This window comes from Sapajus apella, unplaced genomic scaffold (assembly GCF_009761245.1).
Source record: "Sapajus apella isolate SASKATOON/1434 unplaced genomic scaffold, GSC_monkey_1.0 scaffold118, whole genome shotgun sequence".
NCBI classification, from domain to species: domain Eukaryota; kingdom Metazoa; phylum Chordata; class Mammalia; order Primates; family Cebidae; genus Sapajus; species Sapajus apella.
In genome coordinates, this window is record NW_022437058.1 from 3,121,545 (window position 1) to 3,141,202 (window position 19,658).

The 19,658-nt window shown below is 43.4% G+C and overlaps 1 protein-coding gene across 3 annotated transcripts; it reads right to left on the reverse strand.

The window, feature by feature from the left end:
• Positions 1–1,163: 1,163 nt before the first annotated feature.
• NFIL3 (nuclear factor, interleukin 3 regulated) lies at positions 1,164–15,483 on the reverse strand. Of its 3 annotated transcripts, none has more exons than XM_032260460.1 (2): positions 15,397–15,483; positions 1,164–3,024 (listed from the first exon to the last, which is right to left on the reverse strand). In XM_032260460.1, exon 2 carries the CDS (start codon positions 2,850–2,852, stop codon positions 1,464–1,466), a length of 1,389 nt encoding a protein of 462 aa, XP_032116351.1. In that variant the 5' UTR covers positions 2,853–3,024; positions 15,397–15,483; the 3' UTR covers positions 1,164–1,463. The 3 variants fall into 3 exon arrangements, with proteins under 3 accessions (XP_032116351.1, XP_032116349.1, XP_032116350.1); XM_032260458.1 differs by lacking the exon at positions 15,397–15,483 and adding an exon at positions 14,724–14,946; XM_032260459.1 differs by lacking the exon at positions 15,397–15,483 and adding an exon at positions 5,241–5,734.
• Positions 15,484–19,658: the final 4,175 nt, after the last annotated feature.

Below are 19,658 nucleotides of genomic sequence, written 5' to 3' on the forward strand. Positions count from 1 at the left end.
ACTGCAACCTCTCCCTCCCAGGTTCAAGTGATTCTCCTGCCTCAGCCTCCTGAGTAGCTGGAATTACAGGCCTGCACTGCCACACCTGGGTAATTTTTGTATTTTTAGTAGAGATGGGGTTTCATCATGTTAGTCAGGCTGGTCATGAACTCCTGACCTCGGTGATCTGCCCACCTCAGCCTCCAAAAGTGCTGGGATTATAGGTATAAGGCACCGGGCCCGGCCTAGAGCCATTCTTTATATTCATCATTAAAATAAATCTTTTAAGATATCATTATATAAACTCGGACTATATATGTTGGCATGTGGTAACTGATGTGTTCTTTGAAATTTAGAAACTAAATGAAAATAGTGTTGAGCTTAGTTCCCTAGACTGTTATACTCTAGAACTGTTAAGACTTATAATAACATAAAAATGCCTCATCCTTGCTCTTCATCTGCTTTTTTAAAACAGACTCTAATAAAATGTGTCAGCAACTCAACTACCCATATCCATGTGTCATACTTAAAGGGTAGGCAACAAAAGAGGGGCTGTTACCAAACAGCTTGGATTTTTCTACTGAAGAAAATTATAGAGATAACGTAATCTTAAAGAAAAATATATAATTTAGTGAATTAGTCTCAGATGCAAGAAAATTTACTGTTATTATTTTTTTCTTTCTCTTTGGAAGGTTTTCCAGGCCAGGTGCAGTGGCTCATGCCTGTAATTCCAGCACTTTGGGAGGCTGAGGCGGGCGGATCACGAGGTCAGGAGATTGAGACCATCCTGGCTAATATGGTGAAACCCCATCTCTACTAAAACTACAAAAAATTAGCCAGGTGTGGTGGCACGTGACTGTAATCCCAGCTACTTGGGAGGCTGAGGCAGGAGAATCACTTGACCCCAGGAGGTAGGGGTTGCAGTGAGCCAAGATCACGCCACTGCACTCCAGCCTGGAAACAGAGCAAAAAGCCTGGGCGACAGAGCAAGACTCTGTCTCAAAAAAAAAAAAAAAAAAAAGGTTTTCCAACTGATAGCCTGGAAAAACAAATTATTTGCTGAACTTAGCATTTCAGTTTTCTTTTATTCAGGGGAGAAAACTCCCCCATATAAAACATCTTAATATTTATTTTTGTAACTTAAATTGATTTTCCTTTTCAAATCAAATGCAATGGAGCAGGAGTTCTGTGTTTGTCACCAATCCTTTATTGAAACTGGTAACTTACACACTTTATAATAGAACAACAAAAATAATGTTCAATATATACAGCCTTTGCATGGACTATTTGACTATACACAGGCAGAGTGATAACACAATCTAATTTCATCATCATCTGTGCACAAAAAGACACCAAACAGACAACATGTGCACATCACAGTGAAATGACATCACAGGTCCAGTGAAAATTCAGCATAATACAAAACGGACTGCTCTATTGCAAATGACATCTTTCTAAATGCCCAGCTCTTACTCAGTAGTAATTTACCCAGAGTCTGAAGCAGAGATTGGTTGTGTGGCTATAAGTCTCTTAAGTGAGACAACCTCTGCAGATAAGTTTGCTATCCCCTGCTTCAAATACAAATTCTCTGGGTCAGAAACTTTGTAGCCACTGTCTTTCATTTCAACAACTCCAGTTTTGAAACTATTCTGAGTTTTGCCACTCAGTTCTTTTTGATGCCAGTGCTCCGATTTGAGAGACCAATCTTGAATGTTAGTCACTTGCACTGAGAAAGGAGTAAGAGAAGAATGTACCATACTTGGGGCACTATGCTTTTCGAGTTCAAAATGTCTTTTAGATGTCATGTCAATAGGTGAGGAAAGTTTTTGCGTGGTCTCAAATTCATTATCAAAGGCTTCTACTTTGATCTGCATGGCTTTGGCTTTGATCCGTAGCTTGTGTGGCAAGGCAGAGGAATTCACTTCTGGAACTTTAACCACCGTTGTATGCACATGCTTAAGTTCAACTGGAGAATGGATGGGGCCCTTGGGGACCTGTTGCTCATCTTCTCCATCGGATGACTTTCCAACCACGCCATCGTCGGTCTCCGATGTTCTCGGGGAGTTGCTGGAGGATCGGTTGACTTGCAGTAGCGGGGGAGAGTGTGAATACCCAGAAAAAGAATTCCCCATATAGTTTTGATAGATGGACGCTGTGTAAGAGCCTCGGTCATCTCTTGGCTCTCTTGTGTAGCTCTCTAATTCAATCGGCTCCTGCTTGATAATCTGGAACTTGTTTTCAGGACTTCTGCAGCTACCCTGCACAGAGCTCTCCTGCGTGTGTTCTACCGAGGATACTTCTGAAACATCGGACAGCGAGCTTTGTGGAGAGTGTTTAATGACAGAAATACAACTACTTGCCACCATCGAGGGTTCGTGCTCATCCACAAATGAGCCCACACTGGATTTGGAAGTCTGGTAGTCTTGAAAGTACACAGCTGTAGAATTACTGAGTTTCTGAATCTCTTGAGCATATGCTGTGGAGCTAATTAAACCAAACTTTAATTTTAGTGAAAGCAGCTCAGCTTTTAAAGTGGCGTTTTCTTCTCCCAGTGCAATTAGTTTGTTCTCTAAAACCAGGTCATTCAGTCGACGCTTCTCACGAGATCTTTTGGCAGCTTCATTATTTTTCCGCCTTTTTTCCCAATACATAGCATCTTTCTTTTCATCGGGAATGAATTCCCGTTTCCTCCGACACGCAGAAGATTTGTTTTTCCCCACACTTCCTTCACTGAGAAGCAGCTCCTCACCTGTTGTGGAGTCTTCAGACACTTCAGTTAAAGCAGAGTTAAGGACCATCATCTTGTCCACATTGCTACTGGCATCAAGAGATGCCTGCTCCTTTTTGATGGTCTGCATTTTTCTCAGCTGCATCAGAAACAACCTTACCCTATATATGTGTGTGGGAGAACAAATTAATTTCCCCGTATGCTCAAGCTGTTTAAAAACTGTGGTTTAAAATCCATCAATATTCTTCCTTTTGTTCTACTGCCTGGGATAAATCCGTCAGGTTCCTTACTGAATGAAGTCGGGTCTCCCTGGTTATCTGCAATACATGAATTTAAAAAAAAAAACAGTCATTCATTGGATAAATGTTTATTAAAAGTTATATACAAGGAAATATGCTAAGCATTTAGGGCATGCAAGCACAGATGAGGCACAGTCACAGTTCTTTCTTTCAACATGTTAGCATTCTCAACAAGGAAATAAGTTCCCAAATACCTGAAGTATAAAGCTGTAAAGGGCAAATCCCTAAGGAGACCTACCAGTAAGAGAATATGTGGTCCAGGAAAGTGAAGGAAAAATAAAATAAAATAACCTCTGCCCAGGAAGAAATAGAGGAAGGCTGTATTTAATGAGGAGAAATGGAGAAATAGTTGGGTGTGGGCAATTACAGGAAGGAAATGACAGATAGCCTCTAGTTGGTAGGTTTCTAAACAGCACATGCATACCACGGTGCTTCTAAATGATGTTACCTAATATTTATATCACTGCCAAGCAAACATGCTCACCTCTTAAAAGGGAATTTACCAAGTAAACTTTAGCATCAGTAAAAAAAGTTTTGCACTCTTCTATGGAATAAAACATAAATGGAGACAAATTTCTTCTACAAAAACTAAAGTAAAAGCCCACTAACAATGGAGCTATTGGTTTTAATCTGCACCTTAATGTGAACATAAACCTGCCCATCAACACCCCTGACTGCCTGAGGGGCTTCTATCCCGGCAAATCCTACCAGGTGACTCACTACATCTAAATGAAAGGGATCTTATCTATCAAGCCATCTCTTTACAAGCATCTGAGTTTAAGAGATTAGAAATTCTTTTTTCTGATTCCTTTGAATTGTTCTATCAAACATTCAAGATTGAAGTGTCCAAAATACTTTTTGTGATCTTGAAAATTCTGTCAAAATAGATTTGAGATTTCAGTTATGTAGTAGCTTTGGACTTAAAAACAGTTACTATTCAAAGGGACTTTTAAAAGTACAGCACAGTCTTGCAACAAAATTATTTTAAAACAAGAGAATATAGATACAGAAAAAGGTTCTTTCAGTTATATTAATTAGTTTCAAGCAAAATATAACAACTCAAAAACAGAATCATCCATTAGTTTTCTCTTCCACTGATGAAACACTTACAGTACAAATCTGGCCTGACAGTTGCCTTGACTGGAGATAATAAACTCCATGTTATGTTCGGATAGCAATTGTTGCATGGGGGCTTTTGAATCTAACTGTTTCTAGACACTGATTCTCTGCCTAATGTTCCAGTTGGTAATGCTTTTCAAAAAGTAGACATGGTACCACAATGGTTCCGTCAGCATGATCTGCACACAGTGGCACTTTATCCTACCATATTAAAAAGATGTAATGTTCTTACACGATGTCACTATCTCTTTCTTATGCCTAGTTTCATCACGACTAATAACGTGAAGTTTACTTTTATCAATTGGAAAAAGCCTGCCAGCTTCTTTCATCTTTTCCAGAAGGAACGAAAGGAATGATGTAATAATTTCAGGATCTTAAAGAATAATAACGTTTCATGCCATGTTTCTGCCCATTAAACTGAGCCAACACAGTAAATGGAACAGCTAGTTGTAACTCAGAGAAATTTGTGATTATTAATACGAAGTTTCTGTTTCTTTTTTGATAATGGAACTTTAACGGGAAATGAAGGCAAGGAGTATGTCACAGTCAGCAGTGATGTTGCAGAAAAGGAATCTTTCTATTTATCATTTAGTAAAGCAATACTATTTCCTCTTCTAGGACCTTTTTTTTTTGGATACAGAGTCTTGCTGTGCTGCCCAGGCTGGAGTGCAGTAGCACGATCTCAGCTCACTGAAGCCTCTGCCTCCCGGGTTCAAATGATTCTTCTGCCTCAACCTCCTGAGTGGCTGGGATTACAGGTGCCCGTCACCATGACTGGCTACTATTTTTGTATTTTTAGTAGAGATGGGGTTTTTACCATGTTGGCCAGGCTGGTCTTGAACTCCAGACCTCAGGTGATTCGTCTGCCTTGGCCTCCCAAAGTGCTGGGATTACAGGTATGAGCCACTACACCCAGCCAACAATACTATATCCTCTAATTTCCATTTAGGTTTTATCCTCTAACATAAAAACCCATTTTCCTCTACATATTGAATGGATTATTTCCTCTGTTGAAGTCTGTACTCTGCCATTCAGCAAAGTCCTCCCTGCTAAAGTAAAGTGAGTGGGGAAGCAAAGAGTAAGATATCCCAGTTAAAGACGACGATTGCATTGACCTTTTCCAAGGCGCCTTTCAAATCTCCACTATACTCTCAGCCACTATTTTTTTCCACTTTTAGTTTTTAAACATCATATGGTCCCTTGCTGATATTATTCTCGGTATTTTCTCCACTTGAGAGTCTTTCTCTTCCATGTGTTATCTTATGCATTCCTTCTTAAAAAAAAAAAAATCAGATTCCTTTTTTCTGCCTCACTTCGTAGTTTTTACACTAACACTTTTGAAATGCCCCACCATTCTGTCCGTTTTAGTTACTCTTCCTAAACTTCTAGGACCTTTCCAAGGTTGGGGCCCAATTGGGAGGCAGCCTTCACAATCCTATTTCTATTGAACTAAAATAGCCCCATGTGTCTTAAAATTTCTTTAACTCATGTCTTCCAGGTGTGTAAGTACTAAATGTCTACTTTATCATCTCTACAACTTTGTAGGTACATTAAGACCTACAGAAAACCTCATTTGTTGTTTTTTTTTGTTTGTTTGTTTTGAGACAGGGGCTTGCACTGTTGCCCAGGCTGGAGTGCAGTGACACGATCTCAGCTCACTGCAGCCTCCGCCTCCCGGGTTCAAACAATTCCTCTGCCTTAGCCTCCCGAGTAGCTGGAATTACAGGTGCTCGCCACCATGCTCCACTAATTTTTTGTATTTTTAGTAGAGGCAGGGTTTCGCTATGTTGGCCAGGTTGGTCTCGAATGCCTGTCCTCAAAATCCACCCGCCTCAGCCTCCCAAAGTGCTGGGATTACAGGCATGAGCCACTGCACCTAGCCACTTCATTTGTTTTTAATCATCTTCCTATTTGAATTTCACGACATGTCATTATTCTTCTCTCATCTGTATGTATTGCATTCATGATCTCTACAACTCAATGGCAAATCACCACACTACCTTAGGATATTTTCTGTAATATCATGTATCAAATAATCTTGCAGTGCAGAAGAGTTTATCAGCATTGTGGGATAATAGAGAGAGGCACAATCATATGCACTGTGTGTCTTTCCACATGTTTGTCTTTTGTGCCCAACTACACTGCGATTACTTCAGGGCGGAAATTAAAATATACTTTTAGTCTTCTAGCAAAAACCTGAAGATATTAGGTGCTCAGCATTTGATTGACAGTCACCCATATACCTTATATATGACAGTTTTGTAACCAGAAAACTTTTCTGATGCTTTCTTTTTAATGTTGTCATGTGAATTCTAAAGAAGATATTTTATTTATTAACAGAGGGCTTCTGTTATTCATTAATGGTTTACTCAACACACATAGAGCACCTACTGTGTACTGGACACAAGGGGAGACTGGGGGTGCATAAAGAGGGAGGAAAAAACCAAGCTCCCGACACCAGGCGCTCACAGTCGTGGGTGGGAGACAAACAGGTGAGCAGAGGGGAACCAGGTGTGAGTGCAGAGCTGCACAGACAGGGGCCTGGGGTTCAGGCTTTATTCTCGTCATGGAGATAATAACAAAAACAATCATAATAGGTGCCATTTATTAGACACTTATCACAAAACGGGCACTGGGAGCCTGACCTCCTTTCATTCACTTTCAGATGATTAAACTAAGATTCAGAGAAGTCAAGTGACTTGCCCAGTGTCACACAGCTGGTTAAATGGCACAGCTTACATTCCAGCCCAGTTCCTTTACTCTCTCCTACACTTTCCCAGGTTGTTCTGCATCTGTGCAATGCAGTCTCATTTACACACAGTTCTCTTCTGTGTCACTTTCATTTCTGAGTAATACACACCCATTACTATGTTACTTTGGGTGCAGCAAGGCACTATGCTATCTTAACTTCTTTTAGCCAGCAAAGATACTATCTAGAACTTTTCTTCATCCTCCCTAGAGTTGTTTCACACCCTGGCACTATTTATGAATTGAGATAACATTTTATTAATTTTCATATCTCTGCTAAAATTTTAATCTCCTGGCAATCGTACTTATGTTAAATAGAGAAAAAGAAATATGATAGCTGTGGACACTGTCACCTATGATTTTTTTTTTTTTTTTTTTTTAACAAAACCAAGAGTGTAATCTGTTTTCAACATGAGTCACGGAGGGTGGGGGTGTGGGGGTGGGGCAGTGTCTCTCTGACCCTCTCATTTTTCAGCTTAATCAGCTAAAAGATAGGCTAACCTTCTCAAGACCACATGGCAGTTGGGCACAGATGGGCTCTGGGTTCTCCTTATGCCCCTCAACAATAAACTTAAAGCAAATGCAAAGGTAGTTTACGATGCCTTCAAAAAGCCTCAGGATTTATGCTAACCTAACAAATTTATTTCAAGCCTCAGTATTTTCCATTATGATTAATTTAACAATTACTTCATCTATGCATCATCGTTTCAAATCAACATCTAATGTTGTGGTATATTCGTCATTGCTTAAGTTTCTTTTCTGGTGAATAATTGACACTACGTGCCAATCCTATGATGTTAGTGTATTCAGTACGATTAACTTCATTACACACATTAGATGATGTGACTCTCCTTGAAAACACAAATAAAAAAGAGAAATTTAAGAGCAGGTATTATTACATACCAGTTGACATACTTTTCTGTACATATTCTGAAGGTGCCATCACTAATTAATGGTTTTTTATAGTTCATGAAGCTACTTCTATAAGCAAGAATTCTTTTTCATATGCCAACATTTTAAAAGTTTGTAATTAAGAACAAGATTTGACTTAGAAAATTCTATAAAAGAAATAACCTCATAACAATAATTCTAGACCAAATTTATCCTTGAGGAGTTATCTCATTACTTATGTTTATGATAGACCTTTATTACCGTCCCTGGTCTCTACCTGATCTCTCACAGAAATAATGTTTAACAATGCAAAATCTACAAAAGAGAAGAATAAACATGCTTTGTTTGAATCATCTAAAATCTTACTAGTAGTTTAAACATTAAAATCATCTACTGGGAACATTTTGTTATTAATTATCTCTAAAGGGTAAGTTTTATTGCAAATTGCTATATATATTTTGATTTTAAAATTCTGTCAATAGAAGATGAAATACTATCTGATATGCCCAATGATTTGGAAACATGATGGAATTATCTTATTTTCCCTCTACTCTCTGAATCTATTGTTTTCTCTCTGTTGTATAATATATATAATGGTAAAGGAAAAAAAATGACCTTTAAGATAAACCTAAGTTTTGTTAAACTGTAAGCCATCTCTCCAGTAAGACAGCAGTTGCTTATTTTTGAGACAAATGTCATTTTTAAGAAAAAACAAAATCAATTAATCAATTCACATCTCTTTATACTTTTAAACTATTAATACTAGCAACATGTTAACCCTACATTTTCTTCCTGTGGGTAAAATTCACAGTGTCTGTGTCAATGAAATGCTTTACTTCTTTTCATAGATGAGAAACAATCTAGTATTTAAAAGCAGAGATGAAATGTGAAAATAATTCACTACACATGTAAAACCCAGGGCACATGGGGAGTGAAAAAAGTCAGAAAACACTGAAGTTGCAAGAGAATTTTCTAATACTGTTGAAAAAGAAAAGGATTTTTAAATTTAGAAAACTATGTTAAACCTCTCTAAGGGCCACTCTGTCCCCAAGAAGCAGCTTACCCCAAAGTTAGAAATGTATACTTGATCAAGACAGGCAACACACACACACACACACTGCCAGGATCTACTCTGTCATAGCAACAAATTGACCTACTTTTTCTATTTGGGTGCCTCTGTAAATAAATGTGTCAAACCCTGATCCAGTTTATGATAAATGAAAATATTTCAAGTTCAACAAAGGACTAGTTGAAAATTAAATTTAAATTTAATAAATATAATGACAGCATTGCCTTTTATTACATCACTGATGTAATTTAAATAATTGAAATATGAAATAGTATAACTTAACATTCTTCTTTAAGAGGTGGTGTTGGTAACCTAATACACAAATTATTCTGAAGCCTGCACAGAGGAAGCACATACACACTAGCACAATCAAATGATTAACTGCATGGCTTGAGAAATAAGAACAGCTCTCACTAAAGATGGGGATTAATGTGGGGAAAAACAGAACAGTAATAATTTTTAAAAAATCTATAGAAACTTAAAAAATGGAGACCATTAATATTCTCGAAACTTCTGAAAAGGTAATTGATCAGTCTAGCACTCATCTGAAATCTTCAAAGGATACTAACAATCAGAAAGTAACCCAGTTGTAGGAAATTCTCCAGTGGGTAAGTAATACACGCAACATGGTGTAATGATGGCAAAAATGGTGGGCAGGGGGGCAGTCAGGTCGAGAAAGTTCTTGAAAGTTTCTAATGATAATGTAGAATCATCCCAACTTGCCTCACTTGGCTTTTTAATTTCTTCTTCCACTTTTCTAGTCAGTGGATGATTATAAACATCATTTTCTACTTTATGGATACAGTGGATTTTACAATGCTTATTTTTAGTGTTTATTTGAAGACTAGTTAATTATAGTTTATGACCCCTAAAAAGCTAATTAATAAAATACATCATGTTCTGATAATTAAAAGGCTTATAAACATTATTCTGATTCCTATGAAACTGAGTCCTGAAAGCACAGATTAATAACAAATGGGATCTAGTAAATCTCTAGTAAACTTTCTTATCATAAAAACAAGCTTATGCTCTTTTATTAAAGCCACACGAAAAACAGTTTTGGGCGTTTTTGTTTGTTTGTTTTGTTTTGTTTTATTTTGTTTTTTAACTACAGTAAAATTACTTGCAAAGAAATGTGAAAGATAACTGGGGGTGACAATAATAAAAATTCATTTTGAAACTGAAAAATTCTTATGTAATGTCTGTGCTCAAAGGTCAGCGTCTTTCGACATTCTCATACAAGTCCAACCTGGATAGAAATCAACTCAAATATAATTTAGAAAAATAACAGGATATCAAACAATGTGTTAAACCCTGTGAAATACAGGCATACTTTACAAAAACAAGAAATGAATATTAAAGGAAATGTCAATTACATTGTTTCTGTTATATTTTGAATTGAATCCCAAGCGTGCTCTCATTCCTCAATACGAATTAAAAATAAACAACTTTAACAGCATCAATGCCATCTGGATTACAATGGAAATCATGAAGTATACGAGCTTAACTTGGGTAAAAATAAAACCTAGGCAACATGACTGCACCTTTTCCATTCCATGCTGCAATCGCATTTACATCTCAAAATTGACTCTAATGACCAAGGCAAGGTCAACTAGAAAAATCCACTCAGCTGGTGAGTCAGGCACATTGCTCAATGCCTGAAAGGCCTCTCACAAAGGGCCTTCATTTTCAGGCTATTGCATCACAGTGATGTTATAACTGCACTGCACAAAGATAAGCCTTTAACACAGAAAAGGAAATTGTTTCAACTTTGTCGAGGTGCAAATTTCCCCATCTAGTTTTCAGGCTCTGCAACCTGGGCTGCTAATTCATTTCTCCGAGTTTCCACTTCCTCATCTATGAAACGTGGATGATAACAGAGACCCTCGACACCGCCTGGCACATGCAGAGTAAGTGTTTAGTAAATACTAACTGTTAATCTCTTTTCTGAAGAATGATCAGTATCAAAAGGCCTCGATGCCTATCCGTTCCAGCCTGTTTTCGCTGCTCATGACTCTTACTGAAGCACTGACCTATGTTGCAAGTGCCAAATGAAATTTTCTTCTGTTAGTCAAAAGGGTCAAATATCAACAGTTTCACAGGACTGGCCTTAATTTTCAGGCTACATACTCCCCCTACAAGACAGTTGATCTGTGGGGTCTCACCGTCCACTGCTGATCTCAGACCACAAAATTTTAGATACAGAAATCATCTAGGCTACAGAAGATGAGTCACAGAATGTGTAAGGGAATTGGAAAAAGCTGAACTATTAATATTTGGCACTTCTCACTTCATTCCTACTACTATAATCGAGTCATCTTTCTATTCCTTCAAACAGCTCCCCAAAACATTAACCCAATGATTTGGGAAGTTTGAGTTTCTGCAATCCTGTCAGGAATTCCCCTCAAACTGAAATCAACATTGAACACAATGGCAAAGTTTTCAGAAAAAAAAAAATAATAATAAATAAAATAAAATAAAATTATTAGAACAAAGAAAGTATCTCAAGAAAGATCTTATGGACTTAATTCCAACATTAATCCTTACTTTTACTGCAGAGATTTACGCAGAGAAAAATGAAGGTAAATACTGACACACACACATAAAGATTCTGGTTCCTGGTCAATTATACAAGAAACAGTTATTGAATTCCTCACAACCAACTAGCTCAACAGGTTTTATTCCCTCAGTTTACCCTGGAGAGTGACGGAAATCAGGACAGTGGAAGAAGATAACAAGCTGGGGCCTGGGACCCAGGGTTCTTGTGAGCCTAGGGCCTGCGCTATTAGGATCTGTACCTCACCAAAGCCTATTCTCTAACTACTGAAAGCCTATAACGAGGGAAACTGATGAGGGATGGGGTGTAGGATATGATACCATAGAAGCCAAGTTTTCGGTCAGTTTTCGACAAAGAGCAGATTGCGTTGACATGCTTCAGGAGAACATCTGTGATGTCTCCATGAATTCACTGTGAATTACTGCATGGGTACAATCTTGGAAGTCTTTATGCCAGGATGAAGGACTGTAGTTTTACAGTAGGACAGCAGCGTCTATTTGGGCGTTCTGGTTTTATTTTGAACTCTGGAGATCGGTGTTCTCTCTACTTTAGCCTTTGACCACATAAATTAAAGGTAAAAAAAAAAAAAAAAAAAAAATCGGCTCAACTCAACTGGCCAAAGTCAAGCTGAGGCCTTCCTTTTAATCACTATCAACACTGGAGCGCCCCCACCACCAATTTTTGTGGTCGGTGGACCTCTGGAGGTTTTCTTAAGGTCCTTTTCACTTCAAGAACGGAGACACGCTTGGCTCAGAAATACAATGAAGACTCCTGGAACAAAGGTGTCTGCAGGTTTCAGAACCTCACCGCAAAACAGGCGCGGAGTAAAAGCCCCTAGATTTGCCCCATAGGAGGGAGGGCCGCCGAGACGCAGAAGCTCCGGGTCGCCCGGACTGCCCCTTTCCTCTCCGTGCGAGTGCCGTTGTCCCCGGCTCCCTGGCTCCCTGGCTCCCGCGGCCCGGGCGAACCCAGAGCGCACCCACATGCCGGCCCCGGCCGGTCCCTAGCGCCCAGGCTCCGCGGGCCGCGCCCCCACGCGGTGCCTCTCAGAGACCCTCCTCCCTCCGGGTGGGCGGCGCAGCGGGGCCTCGGCGCCGCGAGGACCCCCCGCGCCAGAACAAAGGAATGTGGGGAGGGGGCAGGGAGGAGGAGCGCAGGCCAACGAGCAGCCCCAGTCCAACTACCGCCTAGAGGCGCTTCTCTGTCCCGACCCGAGGTCCCTGCCCGCCACTACCAGACCCGCCCCCAGCCCCGGCTTCCCGCAGACCCCACCGGCCCGCAGGAGGGAGCGGCGCACTGGGGGCCGCACGGACGCGCCACTGGAGGTCGCGATCGGAAGGTGGCGCCACGCGGTCCCTACAGGCCCGGGACTCCCACCCGAGCTCGCAAAGTAGGTCGGGGTCCGAAGATGGGGGCCTAGAGCAACTAGCTGCTTAGAAATCGACTGCAATTACTTGGAGTAAAATACTCTGTTCCAGAGATGTCCACCCACCTCCCCCCCAAAAAAAACCCTGCACTTAATTGAAATGTTTCGTTAGGGGGGGACATCTGTTCATATACATACCATTATACACCTATATTCACACATCACTATGTAACAGTCCAGGAAGAAATTTAATATTTGGGCTAATTACATATTCATACATCTTCGCGTGAGTAAAACTAGGGTATCCAGACAAAAACACAATCTACTAACCTATATCTGTTTCCCATAGGTCATATCTGTTCTGAGGGTAAATAAATACTTCTGACCTCATTTACTGTTGTTATTTACAAAAGCCAAGAACAGAAGATGACACTTGGCTATTCCCTGCTGTTCTCAGAGAACAGCAGTTTCCTAAAGTGTCCTTTAAAAACATAAATGGGAGCCAGCATCCAGCAAATCACCGGGCGCTGCGAAATGCCTTCCTAAAAATACAATCTTATCAAAGGTCTCCGAAGGCGTGGAGTTAAAACTACAGCAAATGGCCTTGAACTTGTATTTGCACACAGCCCTAGAGAAAACACCAGAAATAGCACTGCGAGGCCACAATTGTTAAAATGTGATAGGGCTAAATTTAGAAGAACGCGCGTTTCATTTAGGGCAAAAGACACACATTCGACAGCATGAGCAAACTCCATGCTTACCCGGTTGTCTACTTTCCTGTTCAAAATATCCTTAAGGAAAAAAAAAAAACTGTTATAGTGACATTCTTAAAGGCTGAGACTGTCCTACTTTCTTTGTAGCAAGATTATAAAATCACGTAATTAGCTCCCTCTCTATGCTCACTGCCAGCAAATTCGGCAGTTACATAATGCAACATTTCCAGGAAACTATTATGTGATCTGTCTTGTCGTGTTTGAAAAAACGATGACAATAAGGTGAGAAAAAGGGCTGATAGAATGGAATGCATTCAAATTAGGAAGGTGGGGAGGTAAACGTCACAATGGTTCGTCCTAGATTTAAAAATAACAGCTGAGAACATTGAAAGGGCGAACCCCAGTAGTACCCAAGATCAGAATTCAACCCGAGGAATTCTTGCCTTTAGGTTTTGTAGTATCGCTCTGAAACCTGTTTATTTGGGACGTAATACAGACGTAAATAACGATCTAATATCCAACGCTGCGCCTCAATTACCAAATCATTCCACATACGAGCAGATTCCCACATCAGCCCGCAATCCTTGCCAACATTTCACCGTGGGCAGATTATGCAATGTATGAAAGGACAAATCCCACAACCTTCCCGAGGGCTTGTAAAACACACTGACGACAAACAGGGTGGAAAACGTCTGTGCAGACACAGCCCCTGACACAAACAAACGCCGCGCAGGCATTCTCGGAATGCCGTCACCGTTCACGCTACCAACCCTTTTCCTCACCAAGCAAATCAAGACTATTCCCCATTCCTCAACCCACTTCTCTTCCCCCTCTACGCCGCCGGCCCCAGAGAAGGAAGGAGAAAGGAAAGGCACTAAGAGAGGAAAGAGCATCTTCCCGCTCGGAGAGGGCTTAGCCTCCCTGGCGCTCTTCTCCACCAAAACATCAATTTTCCTGAAATCAGGAGACATTATGCAACAGCAGCGGGGGGAGAGCGCAAACCAGCCAGGACTACGTGCCGGCGCGAGGGCGCTGCAATCAAAGCAGCCACCTTAAGGTGGCGAGTCCCATCCTGACAGGGCAGCAAAAGTTTATGTAATGAATGCCCCGCGCGCACTCCCCGCCGTTGGCGAGCGCAGCGTACAGCCCGACCCCGCACACAGCGCTGCCCGCAACCCGCGCCCGCCCGCCCGCCCGCAGCGCGCCCGGGGAGCGGTCGCCGGGCCCCCGGCCGGCGGTGGGCGGAGCGCTTACCGTGTTCCTGCTCTCGGGCCGGCGAGGAGAAAGAAAGAGGCGGCCGGGAGCCGGGCCGGCAGCGCTCGGGGCTTGGGCCGGGCCGGGCCTCCGAGGCCGCGGCGGGAGGCGGGCGGCGGCGAGGGCGCGGCGCGGGAGGCGGGCGGGCGCGCCTGGTCCGCGGGCGCCGTGGCCGCGCCGAGAGATGTGTGTTAGTAGGTCAGTTCCGAGCGCCGCGCTACGTCGCCGCCCGCCAGCCCCGCGTGACTGGCGGCCCCGGCCCCAATCGCCTAGCCGGCACCCGCCCCCGGACCGCCACCAATGGCCGCGGCGGCAGGGGCGGGCCGGGGCGGGCTTTCCGCGGCCCCGCCCCTGCGTCCCCGCCCTCCGCTCCCCACCGCGGCGGCGCCACTACCAGCTCGCGTTTCTTCCCGGTCGCGGCCACTGCTGTCCGAGCGCCCGCGAGGGCCGGCGCCCCAGACCCCGCGTAACGACGATTGCGCAACGGCCCGCGCGGCCCACTCGACCGGAGCGAGACTGCAGAGGAGCCCGGGAGCCCCCAGCCTCACTGCCCCGTCCGCTCTTGGCTTCCTTCACCCTCCGGGTCGCCGCGGTGGCTCTGCGCACCCCGCGACCCTCACTCGCTCGCAGAGACGCTTTTTGTCTTCCCGAGAGCCACGGCCGGCCAGGCTACCTGTTGCCGACCGAGCACCGCGGGCTGCGGCTACCCGGGCGTGGCAGGGACCTCGGCCTCCCCTTTCCCGCACACTCCCGAGAGGAGCCCTCTACCTTGGGGTGGGCAGGAGGGAAGGCGGGGGGTGGCGGCTGGCAAGCTGCCAACGCTCGGGGCGCGCTGCGGCGGGGAATGGGTTGGCCCGGCGAGGCAGCTGCGCAGGGCTGCGCGGCGGAGGCAGCGATTAAAGTGCCCCGGCGCCTCTCTCGAGAGCCGCGACGGCCCGGAGCCGGGAGGGAAAGCTCCACGCGCAAACACCGCCCCCTGCACAATTAGGGCGAAGATGACGGCTGCAAAGTTGTTGCGTAACGTGCATGGGAAACGAGGCTCGTCTAGGTCCATCTGCCCCCCTCCCCACCACCCTCCCCACCACGCGGGTGCGGCGTTCCTGGGAGGATGTGAAGGTCGGCGCTCGGGTGCGCCGGGCTGGGACGCCCACTGGCGTTGGGTGTTGGGGCTTGAGATGACCGCACGGGATCTCTTCCTGTGATCTTGAGCTAATAGCTGTTTAATGGCATTTCTGCCTCTAACTGGATGCGGTCGTCTTCTCTCCCAAATTCCGGGCTACGGAAGAGATGTAAAAAAAAAAAAAAAAAAAAAAAAATGGGAAAAAGAGCACCTAGCTGCGACTTCTTAAGTCACTGCGCTAGACCGTCGAGGCATGCGGCACACTCCCTGCGTCGATAAATGGATGGTGGGGTAGTGCTGGCCTTGGCGAAGGGAGCCATGTTCCCGACAGTGACTCACAGGCTTGCCCAAATACGGAGTGTGGCAGGTGGGCAGGACCTCCTCCAGCCAGCTCCCTCCTGCGCCGCTTGAACTACGTGGGGGCTGGGACGAGTGCCTCTACGACTTTCCACTTTTTGCCCCTTTCTTTTTACAAATGCAAACACCAAAGTAAAGAGAAGAGCAGAGTGAACGCCCAGGTACCATCCCTAGTGTCCGCCATGAGCAGCAGATCTGCTCGCCAAGTTTGTCTCTACCTTTCCGATTCTCGCACAGTTAATATAAGCACCCGAATCATATTTTTGAAATATTTATCACCTATCTGTTGGGTTTTTGAAAAGCCTCCCAGGGGAGTGTTGTGGTTTTGAACTCACTCTTGTTCGGAACTTATCTGGTAGTACAGCTCTACTGACAAGGCTGTGAAAACTCAGGCAGACGATATTGGCTTAGCTTCTTCCCCGACACCACCTTGCCTGGCTGACAAATGCAAGAACCACATCCTCCCGACTACACCTTTTCCAAACTTGACTACTTTCATGAGAACAAATCCTGATTTTAGTTTATAATTTCCACTTTTCTCATACATATATAATATTTAAGATGAGGGTCTTACTATGTTGTCCAGACTGGCCTGGAACTCCTGGGCTCAAAGGATCATCCTGCCACAGCCTCCCTGGTAGTGGGATTACAGGTGCATGCCACTGCACGTGGCCACTTTTCTCATATTTACTGATACTTTCCTTTTTTGCCAAAACCTTACAATGCCTATTTATAGCTTTGAAAACCTCCCTTAGATGAAACCAAAATCATATCCATAAATCAGTTGCCTTTTCAGGGTCAGAAATGTAGCTAGTGTCTAGAAATCCAGAACTGCCCTGCATGATCTACCCTCCCCTTCACGTGTTCTCACCTTGTTCTGCATTTTGAATAATTTCATGGAATTTCAAAGCTGTTGTAGAATGGTTAGTAAATGTCTTTCTTTAACGACAACTCCACCTTCTAGATAGGTAAAGAAGATGCCTGGAGCCACCCCAGACAGTGATGGTGGAGGAATTCTCTGAACCTGGCAACTTATTTTTTATGCTGAATTTTGAAATCTGATGCTCCTGTAGTTACTTGGAGTATTTAGATTGTGTATGTATTACATTTGTGCACTATTCATTGTTACCATCTAACTTGAAAATCAGAGGAAGTGTAAAAGGTATCTGAGACACCAGCTTAGAAAACAACTCTTTAGCTCCTCCTGGTGATTAGGAAACCACTAAACAATAGGATAAAGGATCCGTCCCCAGGGCCCAAGTGATGATGTGTCTAATATTATGTATTAGAACATTCACAGAATAGATAAGTATTTGCAGATTAACCCGAGTAAATGGAGCATAAAACCTAAGATATCTGAAACAAATTAACCAGTGTATGGAGGCCTCTAGGAAAACATCCGCATGTGCCTGATTGTGAAGCTGGGCTGTGAGGTTCTCAGGAGGAGGAGGAAGGGGTTCTTGCTTTCAGCAACCTCTCAGTGCTGGGGGTGGATTGAGGGCAGGGGGCAAGGAAGGAGGTGGCTGGGACAGGGATGAGAACTACCAGCAGAAGACAGTCAACCACATTCTTATTCATTTTATTACACTGCCAACATGGTTTCTGACTAAGCAAATATAAGAGCTACAGCTTGAGAACAGAATGACTGAAACAATGACTTCTCCTTACTGAAATGGGAATTTACTAGTAATTTGTAGTTTAGTAACAATTTAATATAGTAATAATTTTTCTACAGCTGCAGAATGTTTTGAGCTGCAACATCCCTAAGAGGCCGTATATGTTCCAGGGATTTTCCAGTGGACCTCACTGGGCAGGAGTAGCTGTAAAGTCAGATAGGTAATGAGAATTCAGGACGTTAGACACTTGTGGACTGTAGCAAAAAGAAAGTGACTTATTGAAGAATACTGTTTTTCAGCTCTCATCAGTTGCTGTTTCCAGGACCCCACAGCTCCAGTTATTCAAAAGGAAGTTGACTTTTTTTTTTTTTTTTTTTTTTTTGGTAAAATACCCTGATTTTCAGTTTAGGCAAGCAATTCATTAAAAAATAAAAGACTAAGGTCGGGTGCGGTGGCTCACGCCTGTAATCCCAGCACTTTGGGAGGCCGAGGGGGTGGATCACGAGGTCAGGAATTCAAGACCAGCCTGGCCAAGATGTTGAAACCCCGTCTCTACTAAAAATACAGAAATTAGCTGTGCGCGGTGGCACGCGCCTGTAGTCCCAGCTACTTAGGAGGCTGAGGCAAGATAATCGCTTGAACCTGGGAGGCGGAAGTTGCAGTGAGCCGAGATCGAGCCATTGCACTCCAGCCTGGGTGACAGAGTGAGACTCCATCTCAAAAAAATAAAAAATAAAAGGCTGCAGACTTACCTACCCAGAAGCTGGACAGTCTGAGTCCTCTCACAGAATAGTTCTACAAAGATATCCCGGGAACAGGAGGTGGAACGGTGGGGACTCAGCGGCTTAAAGGCAGGCTGCCTACCTGGCAATCATATTGGGCGTCTCCAATTTGTGCATTGGGCTTCTGGATTTCTTTGTAGAAAAATTTCAATAACTAAAAGCCCTTTGGTGACCTCCTGTCTGGTCTGGTGGCTGGCAGCCTGCATCAGGGCTCCTGTGTGCTGGGATCATTTTCTTTCCACTGCAGTATGTTTATGGACCATCTTGCATCTTTTAATTAAACTTCAGGAACAGAAGTTCATTTTCTAGGAATCCATAGCTTATAGTTTTTTGTTTTTGTTTTTATTTTTTTGGGACAGGGGTCTTGCTCTTTTGCCCACACTGTAGTGCAGTGGCGTGATCACAGCTCATTGCAGCCTCGACCCTCTGGCTCAAGCACCCCTCCAACCTCAGCCTCCCAAGTAGCTGGGACTACAGGTACACACTACCATGCCTGGCTAATATTTTAATTTTTTTTTTTTAAGAGTCAGTGTCTCTCTGTGTTGCCCAGGCTGGTCCAAACTCCAGGGCGCAAGCAATTCCTTGTGCAGGAATTATAGGCATGAGTCACAGCACCAGGCCTGTTTTGTTTTCAGGTCGAGGTTTGAAGATGTGAGCTAGCATGGCAGCGGTGGTGAGGTTCTCCTCCCCGCGCCCATCGCTGTGCGCTTTATGCTGGGATTTTGGCTTTGACGTACTGTTATTGACTGCTGAGGCAGAAACTTCCTGGAATGATATTTCTTTCCTTCACTCATGCACTTTTATTTCTGCTCTTTTTGCCATTTCTATTCTTTAACTTCTGTCTTCCTCTTCCGTTTTGCCTTTTCTTGTAATTTTTATACCTTAGTTGACCTTTATCCTTTTTTCTTTTTTGTATTTCTTTATCTTGATTTACTCTATTCATTCTTAATTTTTTTCTTTGGCCTTCTACAGTCATTCAGATCCTCATTACTCCCTGGGATTCCTTTATTCCACCACATGTCCACTTTTTCTCTTTGCTCTTGCCACCTACCTATCCCAG

Coding starts and splice junctions, on each gene's coding strand:
- NFIL3 (XM_032260460.1), bottom strand. CDS start 2,852: ATGCAGCTGAGAAAAATGCAGACCATCAAAAAGGAGCAGGCATCTCTT.